At 35.3% G+C, this 25446-nt stretch overlaps 1 protein-coding gene across 2 annotated transcripts; it reads left to right on the forward strand.

Moving 5' to 3' along the window:
- LOC129255588 (eukaryotic translation initiation factor 4B-like) lies at nucleotides 1-24124 on the forward strand. Of its 2 annotated transcripts, none has more exons than XM_054893933.2 (14): nucleotides 1-107; nucleotides 9220-9369; nucleotides 10140-10345; nucleotides 10982-11095; nucleotides 11381-11432; nucleotides 12369-12458; nucleotides 13925-14440; nucleotides 15377-15451; nucleotides 16017-16242; nucleotides 17266-17375; nucleotides 18359-18519; nucleotides 18885-19050; nucleotides 19729-19850; nucleotides 20753-24124. In XM_054893933.2, the coding sequence occupies exons 1-14, from the start codon at nucleotides 95-97 to the stop codon at nucleotides 20816-20818; spliced, it is 2067 nt and encodes a 688-aa protein (XP_054749908.2). In that variant the 5' UTR covers nucleotides 1-94; the 3' UTR covers nucleotides 20819-24124. The 2 variants fall into 2 exon arrangements, with proteins under 2 accessions (XP_054749908.2, XP_063953195.1); XM_064097125.1 differs by having other exon boundaries at nucleotides 17-107; nucleotides 19732-19850.
- Nucleotides 24125-25446: the final 1322 nt, after the last annotated feature.

The following is a 25446-nucleotide window of genomic DNA, read 5'->3' on the forward strand; positions in this document are numbered from 1 at the left end:
GACATAAAATTCACCAACGTCGACCGTACCGTCATCAAATTGGCAATATAAATTCTAGGCTTCTAACTTCTTTTTCCTGCGCACTTCTATCAACATGGCGGCCTCTGGTAAGCGATTGAAGTACTTCTTACAAGCTTCTATTTGTGAATTTATGAATCTGCATCGTTGATATAATGTTAGAAGTATATTGTGGTGTTTGAATCATTTATTCAATTAATACCTGTTTATATGAATGCTACTCTGTGGCTGTAGGTAGAGTAAATTTGTGTGAAGTTGTGTCGGAATTCCTAGCGCGCGCTTGATTTCTGTGGTGGCCAAAGGAAGAAACGTGGGCATGTGATGTGTACATTTCCGTATGCGTGTGAAGCCTTGAAGGGCGGCATATCGCGATTTCGTCTGAGCTAGCTAGCTGGAGCCTCGCGATCGTACTTGACCATATGGAATTTGAGACTTGAGTGTGTGCAAACAGACCATGCATGACAAGTGGATTAATTTGCTGTTTTCTGCAATCAGTATTGCCACACCAGATGTTATGTTCAGCTCTGCCTCTCTGGCCGAGCTGTAAGTGTAACTAAAATGAGGCTGGACTCTTATTTACAACTTTACAAGAAAAAGAAAGTAAAACAAAGCCAGTTCCATCGTATAACTTTACAATTACATGTAATGTTTGAGAAGCACGGCCAATGGTAATATGGGAGACTTTCTCCAATATGGGAAACAATCTCCCATATCGGAGACTTGCTTTGCAAATAAGGACAAAAGAAACAACAGGGGCGGATCCAGCCTTCGCCAATGGGGGAGGGGCCAGAACAGGGTGACCAAATTTCACAAAATGAAATAGGGACAATCCACAAAGTACGCTGCATGAGCGAATCGACTGAGTCAGGTCTTAATAAAAAAAGAAGGCTACATAGTGTTAGACTTGTGAAAAAAATAAAGAATTGGAAGGGAGGGTGAACGAAAGAAAGAATGAAAAGAAAAGAAAAGAGATGAATTGAGAAGAAAGAAAGAAAAAATGAAGGAAAAATAGAAAAAAATTAGAATGTAAGAATAAAAAGAGGATAAAAGAAAGAATAAAGGTTTCCGTCATTCTTTGAAATGAATAAAGAAGGAAAGAAAAAGAAAGGAAGGGGGGAAAAAGGTGAAAAAAGATGAATAAATGTGTGAAAGAAAAAATAAGGGAGAGGAAGGAAGAAAAAAGAAGAGGAAAGAAAGAAAGAAACGGACGAAATCAGGAAGGAAGGGAAAAAATATAAGAACAAAAAAAATAAAATATAGAATTAAAGAAAGGATGGAAGAGAGGGAGGAAAGAATGAAGGGAGGAGAGAATGAAAAAAAATGATGGAAGGAGAGAAAGAACAAAAAGAAAAAGGAGAGGAAGGGAGAAGGAAGCAAAGAAAAGTTTAAGGAAAGAAAGAATGAAGGAAATAAAAAAGAAATTAAAAAAAGAAGGAAAGAAAGAAAAATGAACAGAGAGAGAGAGAAAGGATCAGGAAAGAAAGATAGGAAAAATAGATGGAACAATAAAGGGGCAAACAGGAAGGATATACAGATGAAAAATGAAGGATAGAAAAGAAAGTAAGAAGAAAAAAATTCAAACAAAAAAATCCAATCAGCTAACAAAATCATAATGATATTTGGTGTTTTTTAATACATTTATAAATAAATATTGATTTTTTTAAATGAATAAAATTTAACAGTGAAACATTGTCAAACTTAAAAATTGGCAAAAAGAAGCTGCTGAAAACTGCTTATCTAATAAAAGAGAGCCAATGGAGTAAATTATAAAGTCAAAAAGGGGCCTAAGCTTTCGATCCTAACAGAATCTTCGTCGGAGGCAAAACTTAAAAATTAGAAGAAACATCGCGGCATAATACACGCATCTCTCCCATCCCATTACAAGTTCGCACCGATCACAACAATACTCTAAAGGAAAGCTGCAACAACTAGATCTAGTTATGAAAACAAACTTGTTCCTCCAATTACATCACCAAATCAGTTATCTGAGAATCCATAATATAATTATAAAAATTTCCTGCTGATTTTCTGATTATTTTGGTGGAAAAACTGTTTATCATGTGAGATTGTTTGCACCACTGAGAATCTGCTCCGAACCTACATGCCTAGCTAGTAGCCTGCCACACACAGGAAGGAGGCCAGTTCATTTGCATTGTATTGGGCTAGCAAGAAAATCACTGCAGAACTTGCAAAAGTTTACAGATGTCGATTTCATTGTTGTCTCTGCTTCATCATCTGTTGGTTATTTGATGAAAATTCATCACTTTCTAGGTCTATATTTTTTTCAATCATCTGAAATACGAGACAAATAGGCGTCCCGGGAAGGGTTTGTCGGGACACCGGGATAAAGGAGCAAAATACGAGACGATTCTGGGAAATACGGGACGTCTGGTAACCCTGGGCCAGATTTTTTTTTCAACCACATTTTCCCCAATCGGTGACTCAAAGTTGATTTTCGTTTGTTTGAAGGGTTAGACCTCGTCCTAATAGTCACTTCTTGGCTTTATTCTTATAAATCAATATGAATATATAATAATCTCATGAGCCTCATTAACATAGTGCGAGCGCGAGCTTTTTTTTTCATGTGTTTTGTCATAAAATTTTAACATTCTGGGTAATGTTTGTGATCCTAAACAAGATGTGTAGCCAACTAAATAATTACTGCAATTCGCGCGTGCAGAAATTTTTAATATACGTTTTGATCTGATAAAAAAAGATCTGTTAACGACTGCTTGCAGTTAGCAATGAAGACGTTACATATTTCAACAATCAAATAATGCGAGCGCGAAACGCGAGCTGACATTTCTACCTGAAGAATGGAAAGCACTTTTTGTAATCATGAAAAAGATAAGGATATAAATAAACAATTTTCGCTCGCAGAAAAATTCGAGATTTACACCTAAAAATTGGATACTGTTCATGTTTTGTATGATGGGGTGACCATATTTTGCACACATTTTGGTTTTCTTGACAATTCCAAGACACCTAAATTATTACGCATATACGTCCAATACCTCAAAAGAACGAGAATATCTTACATAATCACATTTCATGGCTTGGAATATAAATTTCAGATTAAAATTAATGTAATTTCAAGAAATTTGTAACCCTTACCGACTCTGTCGTCTGCTCACATGTGTGACCTAATTTTGCACAGTAAGTTTGCTGCCCCCTTGTGGTCGACAACTATTGTCATGAAACAGTCGAAACCAGCCATTTGAGTAAATACTTCAAAATTGGTAATATTTATTGATTTTTTTTAGGTTAAGAATAGTCTTTTGCAATATAATGGATTTTCCCATCTATATACACATCAATGACTGTCTTATCAATACTCGTAATACATTGCTGAAACTTTAAGGAATTCTGGCATGATTGGGAGGAGGTAGGTGCCTGGTGGGGGCCAAATTATTGATTTTAAAATTTGAGAAATTTTTCTCAAAATTATGCCAAAAATTTACTTATCATTTTCATCATTATATTCAATTTCACCATACAAATCATTTCATTATTATTTTTTTACTTGCTTCTAAGATTATATATTTAGGCCTCTATAAGTAAAAGCTATTTTTTTTCACAAAAGGCGTGCCCCCACAATTATCACCACTATCACTAGATTTATCATCATAACCACGATTTCCATTGTATAATATGTCTACAGGATCTATTCATTATATCATTATCAACATTTCTCACAAAAATTAACATCATTTTTACCATCTTTCAGGGCAAAATCATTAGACCCCCATTCTTATTGTTTTGTTTATTGGGGAATGAAATTTAAGGGAAAATGAAAATTTTCTCTCATCAGCACACTTAATTCATCGCCACATGAACACAGTTTTAGCAAAAGGAGAATGAAGAAAAGATACTAATTTATGATTTGTATATTCAACTAAATTTCTTGTTTTCATTTTCCATTTACAAATCTCATATTTTTCAGAAATAAAAATTGTTTACATATTCATATATTCACATATTTACATATCTACATATTTATACATTCATATATTTACATAGTTACATATTCACATAATTACTTATTCATATATGTATACATATTAACATATCAACATATACTCACTGTTCCTTCTCACAGCAAGGGTACTTGAAAAAATCATTGTCGCCAACTTGAACTTGTCCGGCGCAACCAAGATGGACCCAGTGTTTGCAGGAGTCACATGCCACCCAGTTAATGACTGCCCATGTCAGAGGCTGATGGTGGTTCGTCCAAATGGTACTGGCAACAACGTTCTTCATCATCTGATCTATCCTTAGAAATATGAGTCTGGGTCGTCTGCTCTGTGGTAGAAGAACGGTAGATCTTCAGGAAGATTCCGTTTTCTGTGATGGCTACCCCTCCTGCTCTAAATGCCTTCACAGAGCTTGTTAATGGGGGATGAACCAGATGAGGGGTTTTGGCATTGGTGACTGTACTTGGTCTTGTCGTCCTCTCGATCTCTACTGCTTCGGGGTCAAATGGGCAGATTCCAGACTTCCTAAATGCCGCCTTGAGGTTGTCCTCTCTCATCGCCTGTAGGTATGCCTGACTGATTAGGCTTGTCATGTCAAATCTGGAGATTGACCTCCCAGAATGCTTGGAGAGGAAATCTGTTCACTGCCTGTTGATATGTGCCTTCATCGGAACGAAGCAGCCGACGTCGAGAGGCTGGAGAATGTGGCTTGTGTGAGGGATAAGGAGGAAGAGTATCACGTTGTGCTGCCGTTCTTCTTCTATGAGGGGAACAGTTATGTGGCTTTTGTGTCCATCATACAGTAGGAGAACTCGTTGCTCAGCTTCCCGGTCTGGCAAGGATGGGATGAAATTCTTGCTCAGGAACTGTCTGAAGACATCACCATTACTCCACCCACTGTCCGTCATCTCGAGCCTGCTGCCTGGTAATGATCCCAGAGTCAGCTCTGCCATCCAATTCTTGCCTTTAAATACAATATAGGGTGGCAATGAGGATCTCTCAGCTTATCCGCAGGCAAGGAGTGTTGTGGTTGCTGAGCGGTAGGAAACAATCGACAGCGATCTACTACCACTCGCCACCCTCAATGGTGAATGCTCCTGGTTAAAACCTGTTTCATCAACATTGTATATGAACCTAGGTTTGTTCTTAAGATCATACTTTATCAAGATCTTGTCCAGTTCTTGGTAGTATCGGGCAATCCTCTGACAGTGTTCCTCAAGGTAGCCTCTGGAACCCCACATCTGACCGCAGCCTTTCGGATGGAGCATCTCTTTGTCACCAACCGCATCACTTCTTCAATGCTTTCTGGTCCATAATTCACATAGCTAGAAAGGTGTTTTTTTAGGATTTTTCTGTAAGAGTAATATATATATATATATATTCAAAATAACAATATCTGATATTTTCGTCAATTTGTTTGTGATCGCACTATCTATCACAGCAAAGCCTATCAATTGACATCCATTTTCCTCTATAACTCTCTTTTTTACATCATCAAAAATATATTAAAACATTTATTTCGTTCTTCAAATATGCTATCTCAATTCCATGGATCCACCCTTCAAAGCTGTCAAAATCTCATGCCTCCCCCCCATGCCCTGCCCCTTTCTTTCACATGATATTGTGATCTGAAACTGGATAATGATAGAATAATTTGCATATTTGAATAAACATGCGCGTGCGTTTTTCAGATTTCGACCTAGAATCTCGGCATTATAAATGCCCTTTTTTATCATGAAAAACGATAAAGCAAGCGAAGTGCGAGCTTAAAATATTTAATATTCCGATCTGAAAAGGGTCAATCTAAGCTCTGTATTCAAGCAGCACTTCGTAGGAAAATTGTGAGGTGGATATGGATCACCGTTAAAAAGAGCTTATATGTTTCATTATTATTACTTTGAGTTTTGACATGGGACCAGGACATTCTAAGAACATTATGTCATATGAAAATGATGACTATCTTCTTTTTCTAAGTGCGAGATGAAACTTGTCGATATTCCATTCTAAAAAAGGGACAATTTTAAATTAATTTATTAATCTAATAAGCCTAATGAGAGCACGAAATCTGTTAATATTATGGCCTGAAAACTAGGCCCGTTTTGAGTACACGCACGGATCCCATACGCTGTGCAAATTTTAATCACTAAAATTTGACTGTCATACCCACCCTTGAAGTTATGTTTTTGTCAGAGCGAGACTATAGGCGCCGCTTTTCCGACGGCGGCGGCGTCAACATCAAATCTTAACCTAAGGTTAAGTTTTTGAAATTACATCATAACTTAGAAAGTATATGGACCTAGTTCATGAAACTTTATCATAAGGTTAATCAAGTAGTACTGAACATCCTGCCTGAGTTTCAGGTCACATGACTAAGGTCAAAGGTCATTTAGGGTCAATGAACTTAGACCATGTTGGGGGAATTATTTTCAAAATCTTAACCGAAGGTTAAGTTTTTGAAATGACATCTTAACTTAGAAAGTATATGGACCTAGTTCATGAAACTTTAGGCATAAGGTTAATCAAGTATTAGTGAACATGCTGCCCGAGTTTCAGGTCACATGACCAAGGTCAAAGGTCATTTAGGGTCAATGAACTTTGGTCAAGTTGGGGGTATTTGTTGAATTACTATCATAACTCTGAAGGGTTATGGATCTAGTTCATAAAACTTGGACATAAGAGTAATCGAGTATCACTGAACATCCTGTACGAGTTTCAGGTCACATGACCATGGTCAAAGGTCATTTAAGGTCAATAATAATAATAGGCATTTATATAGCGCCATCTATCTAGAAATATTCTATTCCGAGGTGCACAAGAAAAGAAAGAAAGAAAGTTTGGATGAGTGTCAAAGTGCCAATAACCAATACTGTTAGAAAAGATAAGACTTCAGTTTAGATTTGAAGGTCTCCAGTGATGGTATCATTCTTAAATATATGGGCAAATTATTCCAGAGAGAAGGTGCTGAGGCAGAGAAAGCTCGCGCACCATATGCAACTTTGGCCATGTTGGGGTAATTGTTAAATTGCCATCATAACTTTGAAAGTTTATGGATAGAGTGAATGAAATGTGGACATGGGTGTAGTTGACAAGTTTTAAGTCACCGTTCAAATGTCATCTATGGTCAATGAACGTGGTGTTATGTCATTATATGAATGATGTTTTTGTAAATGATTATTTTATAGTAGTTTTCAAAGTTAGCACTGCTGCTATATTAAATCGCGTAATGCAGGCGAGACTGCCAGAGGCATTCCACTTGTTGTTTAAGAAGCCACAGTGATGGTTGAGCGTGTAAGAAAGGTTCACCAGTGGTTCTTAAAGTCGCTCTTATCTTTCGAACAGCTTTATGAAACGGCCCCCAAGTTGTTTTTCTTTCCACCCTCTGACTGTGTCTCTATATATTGTCTGTCAGTACCCCCTCTCTCTCCCCATTTCTCTTTCACTCTCTCACCCTCCTGATGAACTGGCCCAGAAAGCACAAGGTACGGTCTGTAGAACCGCATTTTGTTCGGAGTGGGTTTAGTAAGAGGTCAACTCCTGTGGATTGTGCAATCAAAGACATGCATGTTTCCTATGTTATAACTCGAAGCATAGAGGTAGAAAGAAAAGTGGCTGTTGGTTTACTATCCCATATGCGTAGTTACTGCAAAATAATGTGGGCAAATAATGCAGTATGGATGATTAAAATGAAATTATTCTGGTTGTGAACATATACATTACATGAATGAATATAAATGAAAGAATAAAATGAAAGGATTGAAATAATTGAGTTGGCCTGATTTTCTCGAACTCTTTCAATCTAGCCCACCCCCCTCCCCTATACTTGTCTCTTTCCGTCTCTCCCGTTTCTCGATCAACTGTCTTCCCTCTCTCTCTCCATTGTTGCCCCCCTCCCTTTATTATCAACATTCCAGAAAACGGTTCAATTAGGGGCCAATGATCGAAGTGCATGTCATTCAACTCCAGTTGTGGATTGCGCAATAAATTCATGGTACAATCAAATTGAGCTTCTGTAATAGGAGTGTACACTGTTTGCAGTGTCCATGCCTTGAAAGCGATCGAGTGGCGGTAATGTCAATGTCAACGATCTCCTGCACAAACTTTCGAGTGAGATTGTCGATTTTATAAAAACAAAGCAATCTACAGTCATTTTTCAACACTTTATATTTGCTTATAAGAAAGAAAAATCAATGGAAAAAAAATATGAGTATTGTAATCATCAGTTCATGAAGTATTGGTGTAAATTTAGACAATGCAAGTTATCATACCTAACATAGCTGGCTGTTTGCACACTGAACATTAATAAATCATCCAACATAAATAAGTAGACAAAAATATTGGGAAGTAATTTTTTCGGTAGGTGTTGTGTTAACATTTCCATTTTTAAATTTCCATCCTTGATGAAAAAAAATATGAAAAGTTTTTTTTTGTTCTTTATCAGAATAGAAATAAAAAAATAAAACTGTAGAGGTATCTCACTAGACACTGTACATCATTTTATTTGAACATAGTTTAAATCCATACATTTTATCCATATCATAAACTCAATCAAAAATGATCACGGACGGACAAGTGAGCAATGTAGCAAGATGATACCCCCTGCTAATACCGTGGAATGATCCAAATATGAAAATGAGAAACTTTGCTGGGCAGACATTTACAGTGAGGCATCATTGAGGATCATTTCAACTCAATTATAGTCACTAAATAGGAGCCAGAATACACAAGAAAATGTACAGGTTAAAGGCCTGACCAGAGCTAAAAGTGAACAAATGGGAATGTGCATAGGACAACATAGTATGTACATGTAAAGCTAAAATATGCATACAAACCGCTTGACAACAGATTTTTTATTTCAAAGAAAAACTTAAGGTAATGGTTTTTTATAGAAAGCTGATTTAGTCTGTCCAGGATACAAATTCATAGCAGAGGTCACTAATCTTACATGTATATGCACAATTTTTTTTCTTTTTGACAAATATGCATGTATGCCTTCAGGTTTGACAATTATTTAAATTGATCTTGGAGGGCCAATGCTAGGTTTACTACAGCCCAATTATTTCCCATTGCAATATTATTTGCTTAATAGTAACTCCCTCCTCTCCAACAACAAAATGCAAGGTATTGTATGTAATCATCAAATGAATTATTTATGGATTACATAGTGGAAAATTCTTGTGCCTCCTCCATAGCTGTTTCACTAAACATTGATTTTTGTTTGTTATTGCAGGACAGAAGAAAGGCAAGAAGAAGAAAGGGAAGACTCTGAATCTAAATGAGTTCCTGTCAACAGGTGATAATACTCCTGCTCCTGGTACCAGCTTTGTTTATTCTTCAAAATCATCATGGGCAGATGAAGCAGCAGATGCAGATGGGGATTGTAAGTATCTTATGCATCCTTTACAAAAGGATTTCATAGTTTACAAAAAGTGGTTCTAAAAAGGAGGAATTAAGTAAATGATATCACTCAAATAGAATTACTGTAGTGTTCCTGCTGGAAATAATGAGCTATGCCAACAGCTTGTTAGAATGTATACATCAATTGCACATCAAAGGAGACTGAGTAAAATGTTTAATAATTTATTTCACCATTTTCTGTATCAGTCTCCTGCTTTTTTTTAGATATTAAATCGCATTCCTTGAAATAATTAATGCAACAAGTGGCATGAAAAAGCTACCAATATTACCCATAAAGACTTATTATTACATGGTGCAATAAAGTTCAACATTTTTGCTCACACAAGACAGTAATTTCCATCAGCAATGAATTGATGCAAATTGTGCTGCACTGAACCCAGGTGAGGTGAATGGGTATCTGTCAGGAATTTATCCCTTGAAATGCATCCATGCTGTAAAAAGGCTGCTGGGCTAAAGCCAGGGTAATAATATCCAAGGCCTTTGGAAGCGCATAGGGGCGTTATGTCATAATGTGATATGCGCTATACAAGAACTGTGTTATTGTTATTATTAACATAACATAGTGGGTTTCATTAATGATGTATCCTTGAACAGGATTAATTTACTATGCTGAAATAAATGTGCTGAATTGAGTCTAATTGATTTAAACAGATTCAAAATTACCTTTGTGGATTTAAACCGTACTTCAGTATTAGACATTGTTTTACTAAGAATGGTTTGACTTTTTGACAGATTCCTCTTCAACACCATGGGGAAATTCCAGCGCATCTCTCCCTGAGCGTATATCCCTGCCCACTGCACCGAAGAGTGCCCAGCAAGTGGAGATAGACAAGAGCAAGCTTCCACCAAATCCTCCTTACACTATCTACCTTGGCAACCTACCTTTTGACTGTGCAACAGAAGATATCATGAAGTTTCTCAATGGAGCTAACTGTAATGTAAGTCTTAATTATCAATATTAGTCATCAATAAAATGCAAAGCAACTTTTCCCCATCAATAGCACCTTCATAGAATATAGAATGATAAGTAGCCTATAGTATGTTTGAAAAATATTACATGGGCTGAGTATTGTCATTCAAATGACCTTTAAAAGCATGAACAATTTGCCAATCTTTAACCATATACTGTAGATCTAGGGCGGGGGGGGGGGTTCCCAAAAAGTTGCTGAAATTTCACAATTTCTTTTTATATTCATGAAATGGCCCTCTATTTTCTAATTTTTCCTGGAAATTCTTCTGATTTAGTTTGAAACTACAAAAAAAAAGGAATAATATTTGCCTCTGAAAGATTGTTTATGATGTTACACTTGGTAAATATTAAAGTCCCACACGTAGACTTTCATGGTGTTGCAACATTAAATGAAACAATTGTTTGATCCTCGATTTGTGGGTAGTTCTAGGGGTCTTGCTGGTAATTTGCCTTTATTGTTCATGCTCGGGCTGCTTGAGTAAAATCTCAGGTAATATATGACATAATGATATTCCTATCTTATGTAAAAAAGAATGACTGACTGTTGTACACTTTCAAAAAATGAGCTGTTATAATTTTTTTATTGTTTGTCTTTTTGCTGTAGGTGAGTGATGTTAGGTTACCAACAGAGGGGGACACCCAGCGGCTTAAAGGCTTTGGATATGCAGAGGTTGATGATATGGAATCATTGTACAAGGCACTATCCCTCAACAATGCAGTGAGTAATTTTTGCATCTAATTTCATCATCAATATTTCAACATTTACATAGATCAAAAGAGTTCCTTTCAAAACTAGTGGAAGTAAAAGGCTGAGCACCTAAAATACATAATACTGAATTGTAATTCCCGCATCATCAGGTTAGATCTGAATATTGTTTCTGTTGAGTTGATAGATGAATTTTTGAATATTTATTTTCCAGAGTTCCGCAAAAATGTTTTCTTGCACTCCTGCTTTTCTATTTTTTTGAGGATTTCAGAGAATTTATCTCTATTTCCCTTGCAGCAATTAAAAAGCAGACGGATTCGTGTTGATCTGGCGAGTCAGGCTCAAACAGGTTAGTATGATGACTGGTAATCCTAAGAGGAGATAAATTGAATAAGATTGACAGGTCTGTATCTCTAGTTCTTTGGGTGGGTATAGTAAAGATGGAAAAAAATATTGAGCAACAATGACAATATTAAAAGGGGGGGGGGGGGGGTCTGAACCCCCATTGGTGAAATGCAGGCAAAACAATACCTATATTCCTTAATATGCATAATTTGAAAATGTATTAAGAGGTAAACATGATTCATGTTTTAAATGAAAGATTTTGCAGCATAAAATTCATAATTGAATGTGGCCAGACTTTTTCTTCTGCCAGGTTACGGTCTTAATAGATTAATTTGAGAACTGTTACATCAGACAGGGGGTCACATTACATCCTGGACCTGATATCAACACTGTTTTTCATCTTCACTCAATTAATTATATTATTGGTTTTGGATATTGTGGAAGTGGTTTATGATACACCATGGACCTGTTGCATAAAACTTTTGCCATAAAAAAACTAGTAAATAAACCAAAAATCTGGCAAACAAAATAATGCCATTGAAAATTACACATTAAAAAACTCTGGCAAAAAAATTATCCAGAGTTTTTTTAAGGCAAAAGTTGTTTGCAATGGGCCCAGAAGGAAGATTGAAATGGAGAATTTAGAAAGTGATAGGTTAGAAAGTAGAGTATCTTTAGGAAATGAGTGTATTTATTTAAACTTAAGAATGACTTTAAACCAGAAAGAAGTTAAGAGGATTGAGTAGTTGGAGAGTTGAGAGAAGGGTTATCTTTAGTCGGCGAGTGGAGTTGTAGAACAGGAGAGAAGACTTGACGCTTCAGGGAGGTTGACTGTCCATCTTCAGGAGAGGGACAGTCGTCTGAAATTGAATCAAGGTATCATATTTTGTTCTATATCATTGTTATTATGTCCCTTTTCTCTGCTTTTGCATATTCTCAGATGGCAAAGGTGGTGACAGAGGCTTCTTTGACAAAACCCCTGGTGATTGGAGGAGATCTGATAACTCAAATAGAAGTGAATGGAATCAGGGTATGGTCTTACTATTGTACATGCCCCCCCCCCCCCCCCCCCACTGATAACTTGAATAGAAGTGAATGGAATCAAGGCCAATTAATCAACCTGATTACTTATGAGTTTCATATACAGCTTGTATTTTTTAAGGCAGATCCAATTCTATAAAATGATGAATATATAAAATGTAGACAAATTTTAGTGATAGATTCGAAGAACAAGGGGGAAGTAGTTAAGTTTATAATGTGCTAGATTATTGAAGCTCTACAGTCAGCAGGCAAAAAAGAAAATGACCTTAAAGAAAGGTTTGGTTATATTTATGTCATTTCATTTCTGTAAGTATAATCTTTGCTTATGTTCCGGGGGGGGGGGGGGGGGGGGATTCCTCCATTAGCTATCTTTTAAAACGCTTTTCAATTGTTAATTTGTTCATAAAGGTAGAATTCTCTTGTTAGAGGTCCAGTTAACCTATTGGAGACTGAATGATTTTGCTATAATACATTTTGCATAGACTCCAACCCGCATCAATGCAGGCTCAGTCTCTTTTGGGTTAACACTAGTTAACTTAAACCACACTTTCTTTGAGTACCAGTTTGTTGATTCTTTAAACAGGTAAAGATTATTTTTGTCCTTCTGTAGAAAATATTTTATAAAATGATATTGCTATGACAGAAAAAATAATGAGTATATCTCCTAGTAGGCTATATTTCTCATGGATTCTGTAATCTGATTGGTTGATTTTTATTGTGAGACAAACCTGTATTTACCTCTTTTACTGGGTCACAAAGATCAAACAGGTAATATGAGCCTGTATTATCTGTTTTGTGTGTGGCTGTTGGTTTAATTTTGTTTTCATTGTTACGTGCATGCCTAGTGCTGATTTCAACCAAGCACTACTATTTATGCATCAATTTCAATGGCAAAATGTTCATTCTTTTTAATGTGATCATTGTGATGTCATGAATGACTTTCTTTCCAAAATCACTCTCAAAATGCAGGGTTTTGCGCTGTGTTTAGTTCTATTCATTTCCCCTATTCTGCAATAATATAAGGATACACTTAAAGAGATAAAATCGTTACGCCCTGCTTGTTCTTACGAAATACGGGAAATATCTACTTTCTGGTTCCATATTCCATTCGGCCTCTGGCCTCATGGAATATGGAACCAGAACGTAGATATTTCCTGTATTACGTGAATGTGTAACTAATAGCATCCTGAATTCATTGTTCATATTATTTAGTCATAGATATTGAACAAGGAATGCAAAATCTAGCATTCAGTAGAAGTGTGAATTTGAATTTCTATTTACTCCAGATTTACATTTGGATTGACTTTGATAACAGTATCACACATGCTTGATAATTCATGTGAATGATTTATAGGTTTTATAAGAAGGGATTGACATTTTATTTGTTATTCATTGCATGGGTAATTGATGTGAAACTGAATGAAGTTTAATTGGCTTTCGATCTGGTTTTCACAGGTGGAGATAGATATGGTAGCTCTAACAGACCTAGTGGACCTAGCGAGAGTGATAGAGATAGATGGCGGGATAGAGGAAGTTCTGATAATGCTGGCAGCAGGGGATATGAAGGGGATAGAAGTTATAACAGAGACCGTGGAGGTGGATATGAAAGGAACTATGATCGTGGAGGAGGAGGAGGAGGATTCGAAAGGAACCTTGACAGAGACAGGGGAGGTGGCTTTGGTAGGGAATGGGATCGTGGGGGTGGTAGTGGCGGCTACTCTCGTGGTGGTGGATCCCAGCAAGATTATGGTTCTGATAGACGGAACGATAGAGGTCCCGATAGGGGCTATAATCGTGGTGGTGGCCCTGATAGGGGTTATGACAGAGGTGGTCCTGATAGCAGCTATGGTAGAGGCGGCGGCCCTGATAGGGGCCCTGACAGGGGATATGAACGGGGAGGACCAGATAGAGGTGGAATGGACAGGGGCTATGAGAGAGGTGGATTTGGCCCAGGCAGAGATGAAGAAAGAGGTAAATGAAGTCATATTGTCTGAAAAAATATTACCAATGAGCAAAAATACTGTGCAAAGTCAGAAATTATTGTATAAAATCAGTCATGTAATATTATTCTGAAGTGTGAAATGAATAATTGCTTAATTATACTCTATAGATAAGGGTACAAAAATCTGTTTTTTTTTTTTTAATTGGATAGATTCATAGATTTATTCCTTTTCAATTTTCCCTAGTAGAAATGAGAAAAGGGGTGTTGTAGTTAAATATAGCTTCAGTGAAGTGTTTAAAGGGGAATCCAACCCAAATAAAAACTTGTTTTTATAAGAAAAGGAAAAATCAGACAAGTTGATAGGTGAAAATTTGAACAATATTGGACAAACAACAAGAAAGTTATGAATTTTTAAAAGTTGTAAATATTGGTAATCACCATACTCATGGAGACTTCAAATTGGCTGCATATGGGATGTCATAGTGATGTAAGGCAAGGACTACTCTTCCATGTACTCCAATACATATTATGCCTAAAATATCATTTTTCCCAAAAGTTTGATTTCAAATTATATTTTTCTTTCATGAGGACATTAAACAATATACTACCTGGGTTATATTTAGATTACTGCCCAGGGGAATGGGTACTTAGGAGAAAACCACATATCCCTGATAATAAAGTACATGGCCTATGGGAAAGTTGTCCTTGCCCCTTGTCATAATTTACTTACCCAGTTGCCAATTTGAAATCTACATGCTATTAGTGATCTCAATTTTAAAGCAGCTATAACTTTCTTATTGCTTGTCCGATTTCTTTCAATCTTTCACCATTCTGTTTAATTATTTTTCTCCTTCCCAACACAACATTTTATGGCCAAGGCTGGATTCCCCTTTAATTTCTTTTTGAAAATCATGTTTATCAGTTCCATTGTTGAGTTTGTAACGTGTACAGAAATTTATTTGCAGATCAGTGGAGGAGAAACGATAGCAGTGGGCCTGCAAGGAGAGGAGATGAAGATGACTATGGACCTCCTGAAAGAGGTAATGTAACGAATGAGAATAGAGTCCTCTTTGTAACAAAACTATTAGAAGGCTTGGATATCAAAATAATTCCATTGCAATGAAGACTCAATTATTCAAAAGATGTTTTTGTGTCTATGTCGAAACAAAACAAAGACGACTTCCAGTCAATTGGCCTGGTAAGGATAGTACAAGTGATGAGAAATAGTTGGCTGACATGGTATGGTCATTCCTGTGGCTAGGAGACCCACAGGCTCCAGAGAATACTAAATTTCACAGTTGTTAGGAGGAATCTGCATGGGAGACCTCACAAGATGTAGGGAACAATCAAGGAAGACAGAAAAGTCTTAAACATTACCCACTTTTGGCCCAAATATCAGGACGGTTTTGAGGAGAGCTATCAAGGAATTGAACTGTCCATCCCCACAAAGTAAGAAAAATATATAGTAAATAAAGGGGCTTTAGTAGGAGAAATTATAATTTGTAAACAAATACTTTAAATGCTGATGATGAATGTCATGCTCAGTGTAGTTACATTACAAATAACAGAAGTCTTGGAAGTAATTTTTTTTTGGTCATAATACAGAAGCACCTCGTGAGAGGAAGAAGCTGGTTCTACAGAAAAGAACTCAACCCATTGAAGAGAATCCTACCAAAGCAGCAAGTGCTGCTTCCATCTTTGGAGGGGCTAAACCTGTAGACACTGCTGCTAGAGAAAGGGAGATAGCAGAGAGACTTGAGAGGGAAAAGAGACAGTTTGAACAACAGAAACACACGCAGAATTTGGATAAAGAAGTCCCTAGGAAAGACGGGTAAGATCACAAGATAACATACACAGGAAACTAAACATACCATTCTTGGACCATTAAAGGGCAAGTCCACCCCAACAGAAATTTGATTTTGATAAAGAGAGAAATGTCAAATAAATCCATTCTGAAAATTTCATCTAATTTCTATGTGCAATAAAAGAGACGTGGCATTTTAAAAGGTACATTTGAGTTCAGTTAATTTCCGTAAAAAACGCCTATAATTTGCACTGACACAGCAGTGATATAATGTCTGTGTGCACCCACTACAATAGATAATATGTAGCTACCATTGGGGAGGCAGCAACGTGTATATATAATATTGGGTCTCCTAGTTCCGGATAAATCCCTAATCCAGATTGGTGCTGGTCCCAATGTGTCCAGATAAGAGAGGTCAAAGGGTATTTTATTATTCATACAATAAAATCAATCTGCATTTATCATATTGCTTTATTATTATTCTCGGAATGCTTGCTGTAGCTCTGATCCAATTTTTTTTTTAGATACAACTAACATATACCCATAAAACTTGGCTGTGGATGGTTGTAATCATACTCCAATCTTTGAGATATGGTATCCAAAATGCAAAAATTCTTTTTTGCAATGCAGCTTTATAACTAGTGTTAGGGGGTATTGCAAGAAATATTTGCAATCAATTGCAAATTTCAGTTGCAGATTGATTTTAACCCTAAAAGAGCCGGGTTATTTGGACCACTCTCACGGGGTTATTAGGGTTAAATAAATTTATTCTTGTTGATGTAAGAAGCAGAATAGTGATCAATAGTAAATTTGCAATTAATTGTTAGACTTATGATTGGTTTCAGGACCTAAAATTGACTTGAAATCGATTGCAAAGTTCTTGCAACACCCAAGTAGACTACTTTGTTGAATTAGACAGTTTATTGGGAGATATGTTCCTTTAGGAATTTATATAGCATGGTCTATCTAGGAATGATCTATTCTATGGTTTATTATTTTTAATAGACAATATGATAAAAGGTTTTTTATTTGTGTATTTGTTGGTGATAGCCCAGAGCATACCACTGCCCGTGTAAGGAGAGACAGTGAAAGATCAGAAGGAAGGGAAGGAAGAACACGTCACAGTAGCTCAGGCTCAGGAAGGGGAGGTCCAAGACCAGGTTAGATGAAATTTGTACTCTTGTCTGATCAATAAAACGGGGAGGGAAATCTGCAATCTTGAGTGATAATTTGATTTTAAATTGAATTACATCTGAAATCATTTGTTAGGGTTTTGGTGTGATATGCAAGACAACATGTTTTACCGCCTTATTGCAGGTCGTCAGTAATACGGTCTTATATTATAGGTTCATGAGATTTTAAAGAAACTAAAAGAATTTATGGTGAATACTTTTCATGGATTATGCCTACATCCACAGTTTTTTTGTTTTTTTTTAGTTCATGGCTAAATTGTTTTAACAAAGTACATAGTTTATAAGATGGTTTAGACATTGATGCCACCAGTTTGAATTTTTTTTTTCCAATATGAAGGGATGGATAGCAGGACTGACATGAAGAATTCAAATAAATTGAATCCAAACTATTACAAATAGCTTAACATGATAACGGTACAGTGAGGATGCATTCAAAACTTATATAGGACTAGTTGTCCAAAGACTAAGTATGGTTTACCTTGAATAGTATTTGGTAATGAAACATGTATTCTATGAACCACAGGAGTGTTGCATCAAAATTTGTCAACCCACAAGTTGTCAGATGGGACAACTTCATTTTGATTAACTGAGAAATATTGTTACTATGGTAGCTGTCAGATAAAACAGGATGTGTTGGATGAAACATCCAAGTCCTTTCATAATGCACTCCCCTGTTTACAATAAAGACCATCTGATTATAGAGATTGCTTTTGTCTCTTTTGGGTGCTCTTTATACAGGTTTCACTGTAATTATTATCTATATATTGGAATTGGCACAGTGTAATCATGATGTAAACTTTGTAAAGGTATTTGCAGTTTATTTGTTTCAAAGACACATATACTGTGGTGATAATGAGAAGAGAATGTGAGAAATACAATGACAAAGAAATAGGCATGAGTGAAAAAAGAAATCATCTATCAATCCGATTTTCTTTTGGTTCATAATGTAGTAATAATGAGAAGAGAAAGTGAAAGGTCTAATGATGAAGAGGTATTTCATAAAGACGATCAAGCACCAGTCTCGCCTACTCCTACTTCTCCGCCTCCACCCAAGACTCCTACCTCACCTAGGCAAGAAGATGTTAAGTTAATACCAGCCCCGCCTCCAAAGGTTAGTCCAAAATCAGTTAACTATGATTTCATCACCATATAAAAAATTTTTTTATTTAAATTAAATCCAATTATTCTTATGACATAGATGGGAAAAATGATGCTGTCATTAAAATCACAGTTAATCTTCGATGCCTCAACTAGCAAGCATTTGGCAAGCTCAAGCCAATGATGTTTTGAACATCTATAAATGTAACCAAAATGCATCGCCCTATTTAGTAGACTGCAGTTTGCTTGTTGAGGTATCTGTTGACTTGACTGGTAATGATTGGTCTGTGTTGTGCCAAATATATCTTCTGTAGAAGAATTTTTCACATGTAAGCAATTTTCTCAATTTGAAATGCTGAATATTTTTTGATGTGACAGGAGAATGCATGGGCAAAGCGCAGTGAGACAGTAGCATCACCTCCAGCCAGCTCTACAGTAGGCAAATCTTCACATGCCCCACCATCAGACCGATCATATAGTGACTCTGGTGCATGGAGGGACGGTGATAAACCAAGGGGAGGAGGGCCATCTGCGAGAGGGAGAGGTAATAGTTTTAGCTCATTATTGTAGTCTTTCAATGAGCAGACATTTTGGGGGATTTCACAGTCTCATCAGTGCATTTCATTACATAACTGGATACTGGTGCTCTGCTCTACAAATCCCTGTAGTGGATTGGATAAGGTATTTGTTTGAATTGAATGATGAAGTAGAGTTTATATCTTGTTCATTGAGTGTTTGCATTAGAAGATAATGTGTTTCTTTTCCTTAAGCTGGAATCAGTTATAATTTTCTTTTGAGATGTCCTCAGAAAGTAAATATGTCACAATTCAGCTTTTAAAGCTGTGTCCTTTGTTCATGGGATTTTATGTACGTTGATCTTTTCTTGGATGCAAAATTATTGGTGTTTGGGGGAAAAAACCTTTTCTTCAATAACTGAAGAAAAGAAAATGAAATGAATAGAAATCAAAAGTGATTTTTTTTTTTACTTTTTTTTTTTTTTTGGGGGGGGGGGGGTAGTGTGTGTTCAGCTCATTGAGAATCAAACTATATGTTTTGGTGGGGGAGAGCATTCAGTTTCTAAAACTTGAAAATGGCTTTGAAATATATTTCTAATGAATTAAAAATGAATAAAAATAAGATATCTTGTCATGGCTCCATATACTAATGTACTTCTATATTCAAATCTTGCTGCTATTATATATTTTGCTTTATTTTATGTCAGAAGGTGGTGGACGAGGAGGAGGAGGAGGAAGAGGACAGCCTGATGGTGAGAGAAAATCAAGAGATGATGGACGAAATAAACCCCCCGGTCCTATGCCCAAGTATGAGGAACCAAAAGCTAGGGTAAGTCAAACTTCATGATTATAATAGCATCAATAGGGAAATGGGAATAGAAAATACCATCAAAATGTTTTACATAATTTTTAGTACAGTGCATGTCAGACCCAAAATTACTTCATTTACAAATCAAAATTTTCATTTTCAAATTCTGCTTCTGTCCAATTCTTAAATATATCATAATTTTGTTTTTAAAGCAAATTGACATTTATTTTCTGAATAGTATTGTAGAGGATTTCCATTTAAAAAATGATAACAAACGTTCAAAACAAATACATGTAGTTCAATGAAGTTATAAGTTACATATAAGCAAAGGCTTTTAATACTCTTTGAACAATAGTTGTTCATGACAAATTGAAAGCTTTGTAGAGACTTGACAGACACAGCAACATGCAGCATATTCACAGTGATTAAAGTATTGTAGTGTATAGACTGTTAAATGAAATATTAACATTGGGCAATGTTACGCTAACAGCATTTCTGTGCGGCCGATACTGGATACTGGTCGTTTGCCGGAAGCTTGACGGGCATAGTAACAGCATGCAAAGTGGATTCCAAATATAAAAGTCAAATTCAAATCTTATGCACACCTTTTAAAGAATTATGTGTGGAACAGAAATGTAATCAGTGATCAGACTTAGTCAATGTGCATTCTTATTTTTTCACACAGAAAAATACTGACTTTTTGTAAATATGTATTTTGGATGCTACTGAAAACTGAAAATGCAAAATTCAATTGGTAGCCCTGAAAATACTGCTTCGAAATGGAGTAGTGCAATGCAGCAAAGACTGCTAGGGTATTTACCGTATTGCAAATATTACTTCAGTTTATACCCAAGCTGATTCTGAGATTTGAGGGGGGAAAATGATGGATGTGAAATGATTTATTCATGTTCATTTTTATGCAGGACTGGTCAGATGCCAATAAGTTTTCATCCCTCTTAGAAGATGAGCTTGGGAATGCATCAGATTAACACCTTTCTATGAGATCAAGTTATTTCAAAAATCTTTTGCGAGAGCATGGAGTATCCAAAGGTGTAGCATTTTATATTTTCACTTTGCTTTTCACTATGATATGAGTATCTATGTTTTTTCCATGCTTTCTTGAGATTTTGAGTCTCAAAATTTTTTATTATCCTTTCATTTTAAAGTCTGTTTATAAAGTTTTGGTAAAATATATTCATTTTCAAAGTTTGAATTCAGCTTCAAATAAAATGAATTGGAATGGATACCATAAAACACATGTGTGAAAGATTCAGACTAAAAATATGACATTTTAGGAGAAAATACAATATTGTCTAGATTTATTTTGTCGGGATCCCCCAAAACATGAAAAATCTGTTGTATTTTTTTTTTAGCTTAAAACCATTTCCCAATCATGGAACATGGTGAAAATGTGAGTATTCAATATTTGTATAAAGCTTCCTGATCATATGCAATTACCAAAGTTGTAAGGAAAGTGTTTGAATTGCCTTTATTCAGACACATAAAAATATTTCCGAGAGAGATGGCACTAAATCAGAGAAATTGAAAAACTCAAATTTTTACAAATTGGTATTTGAAGAGTTAGATAAAATGGTCCTTACTAACTTCGAAAGATTGGAATGAAAGAATTATATTTTTATGTAATTCATATTATTTTACTAAGATTTAGACAAGCATTTAGTTGACTGTATTAATACTGTTGTTGAAGTTTCTTTGAAATGCTCCCTCTGTATGTAATGTTATCACTATGGCATAGCCAAGTAACTGCACATTAAATTCATCTTCAAACAGACTCATTTTGAATACAATGAACCATGTTGATAAAATCCTTGTAGTAAAAATTAAGATATTGTGAATTTTATTGATTGTAATCTGTCTTATAAAGAGAATATAAATGAGTGGTATCTATTTTATGGGTTTTTTTTAAGGTCATGTGGTTTTTAATTTCCATTAGAGAAGTAAAGTTAGTTTTATATAAAAATATCAAATTGGATCCAGGTTAGATTTGATGAGATGTACCCATTAAAATCTTAGGCATAGCTTTACTTAGAATTTTGACATCATTCAAACTTCATAATGAGGATTTGCAAAAAAAAAATTGAAATGAAAAGTTATCTCAATATATTAGACAGGTACGTCATCTGAATCATATGCAATGCATTTTCATTTACACTTCACGACATGATGTATGCAAGTAAGACATTAGATTCACGGAATATATTAGACTAGATTAACCTTCCCTTCCATAGTATCTGTTAATCTCTTCTATTAGAAATTTTGAATTTGAATTATTCAAAGGAATGCCCTCCAAAATCTTATTTGTTTTAATAGAAGCAGATATGGAGAGAACAGTTTATTAAAATTTAGGAAACTTCTAAAGTTACAGAGTTTATTGAAGATGATCTTTTATAAAGTTGTAAGTTTATGACATTTCATGCAACCTCACTCATCCTCATTTAATCTTCATTATATTCAATATTATATTGTAATTGATCAAATACCTCTCCATGCAAAAATTAAATGGTAAAAACAAAGTATTTTTAATTTATATATTGAGGATACATGGAAAAATGAGATTTTATTTTAACATAAATATCTGAGATGATGTGACAGCACAATCTGTATTTGATTTCTTACAAACCTAAAGAAATAATATGATTCTCATTTATTTTCTTAGACTAAGCGCTCTTCAATAATATAACATGATTGCCTAGGTTTTACCAGTGTAGTTGTTTATTTGCTCTTCATTTCAAAGAATAGAATATATAAAGCCCCATTTGCCTCACCTTGGTTCAGTGTAGCACAATGTTGATTAATTTCTAATATAGGTTAAACAAAAATAATATTCCTATTTTGTATATCAAAAAACATTTGAAAAACTTGCAGCCTTGTTCCCCCGATTTCCCTGCACATTCTCAAACTTTGCTTTACTGATTCCAAGAAAAATTATAATCTTGTGTATTTTTAGCTTTGATAAATGGCTTTACGATAAATCCCTTTTTTTTAATATATAGCATATATCATATTTGATGCCTGTAGACCATTTTTTTTAATTGTCATATTTTCTTTAAATGCAACCATTAACAATGTATGACAATACTTGCAATAATATTTAAAAATAATACTAATAGTCAGTTCTTGTATAGCGCATAACACATTATGAATAACGTCTCTATGCGCTGTGAAATGTGAGATTCTTGATTTTTTTAATAACATAATACATGTAGTTAATTTAGCTGAAACTTGGTATACAGTGATCCAGGCCCACCTGTGATTGGTTGATTGATTTTCTGAGTTTTGTTTTTAAGCTCAACTCTTTTTGTAACAGTCCCCTGGAACTATTGTTGTGAATGGATATTTTCTATTTAAAAAAATCATTCCTAAGTAAAGACATTGGAGCAAAGTTCATAAAAATAATGTTTATGCTTTCAGGCTGTAAGAATCCAGTTCTTCATCTGTCTGATTCCATATGAAAAAAACTATTCCAATCTTGCTTTTTGATGGTCTTAGTGTTTCTCAATACAAATCTCAAATCAGGTAAAGAGTTAAAACGTGTTACTTAATCATGATGATGTTCTATTTTTCTGCATTTTTTTTTACATTTTCTTCCTTCAAGGATGATTGTGCTTTGAAAATATTAGTTATCTAGTATATTTGCATTTTAGTGAGGAATATTCAAGATGAAAATGAGTTTTCATGGCATTGTTTACAGTATTTAGGTTATGAATACATCTGTCCTTTAGGAAAAACACTGGTCCTTGCATAGAATGATTTCTATCTCTTCAGGATTTTATTATCTAGGAATAAGGCGCTAAATGATATGATCCACTTTGAATATTTTTTTTGTAACATGCTTTACTGTGTGGTTATTTTTATCTTGTCAATATCCTCCATTTTGCTGCTGTATTTTTTTCCTTCCTCTCATGATAACTTCATACTTTTCGAAAGAGTATTATCTTTGCTTCAGAAAAGTTTGTTGGTTAAAAATTATGAATGTGTATATAAACTTGAGATTTCAATAATTGTTGTGAATGGAAACATATCTGAATTGTTTTATTTAGAAGGCGAGTATCACATTACCACTTGATTGGAGAGAGGATACTCATACATCAAATGCCTGATTTTAGAATTCAAATGTGGCAAAGCCCAATACTGTATTTCTGTACTACATTTTAAAGATCTATCTTGGTTATTTTTGGAGTATTTCTCAACAGCGTTCATATATGTTTCTTGAATTATGAACTTGAACGTATGAAATTTTGAATGAATGTGAATAAAGTACAAAAAGATGGAGACTACTTTGTCTATTTTTTATCATAATTTGAGAGAAGGAACAGATGTGAGTGTATGTGAATGAGTTTGAGGGTTGAAGACAAATCTCCCTGAGATTTGCAAGGTATGAATGGGTGAAATTGTTAAGTTCTTCCATATCCAGCAAATCACAAAAAGTAATTGGTGTTTTCTGATCAGAAATTCTACCCAAATTATTGGAGAAAAAAATTACCCGTATTTTGCCAGTGAGAATGCAAATTACTTTTAATATCCAGAAAGAAATTAATCACAAACTGTAGTATGTACTTACCTAAAAGCACATTGGTAGATTGTTCATGTGGGAGTTGTGTGTGGTCTATTGGGGGTGGGGTTTCGCAGAGATGTTTGCGATCATTTGGTCACAATATGCGTTGCATTCAATCGCAACGGTTGTAAGCAGTCACACCACTAACCGGTTTGCCATTCCTGAATGATTTTGACTGCAAAGAGTAGTCTTCAGGGGGACATTTTATTTGAAAATAATTCCTGCAACTTAGGGGAATTTGAAAAGTGGCCCATTTTCCCCCAAAATAAGTGTATTAGTATTATATAATCTGGGAGGGATGGGATGAAAACTCTTTGTTACCCATATAAAACCAATGCAGTGCTATATTGATAACGCTTAGGAATAAAACTCTTTCAAGCTCGGTATTTTGGTTTGATTGTGAGCATAATTGTCTTTTTACCTTTTATATAAGCGATGGGTGTAGTGACTATTGAGTTTATTGTAAAGATCTGGCATTGATGAACGTCTATTGTTTGTCAGTTAAGTGCTTGTAGGCTATTAAACATTCACATTCGGTTACTCCATCGGAGTCATTGCATTGTAGGAGGGGGGGGGGTGCGCTCAACTGTATCAAGTTTTAGGCGATTTCTCTCTGTGAAAATTGGCACAAAGAGGAGGGGGTGTGAATGGTGGATAAAAGGATAATTGTATCCGTGGGCAGTCCCAGGGCTCCCCCTATCAACAAGGTTCTGATTGGTTCTTTCATCAGCATCATGTATTCCAGTACCAAAACGATAGTACTGAATAGCGATGAACTCTAGATAACAATAGGCAGAGATATATTTTCCCAGGTTTCATCGCTTCCTTTTACCTCGAAAAATCTATTTCATTTGCTCTCCCAGGTGTATTGGCACAAAATGTAGATAAGTTCGTTAAGATCTAATACTGAAATCAGTACTGTGATCATGATTTAATTAGTGATAATTGTGAAGAAGGCAACAAAGAGAAATAATTAAAGGCAGTCTTCGATCTCCTAGAACAGGTTAACTTGAACTAGTGGAGAAAAAATCAAACGAGAAT

Source organism: Lytechinus pictus, chromosome 3 (assembly GCF_037042905.1).
Source record: "Lytechinus pictus isolate F3 Inbred chromosome 3, Lp3.0, whole genome shotgun sequence".
Lineage (NCBI taxonomy): Eukaryota > Metazoa > Echinodermata > Echinoidea > Temnopleuroida > Toxopneustidae > Lytechinus > Lytechinus pictus.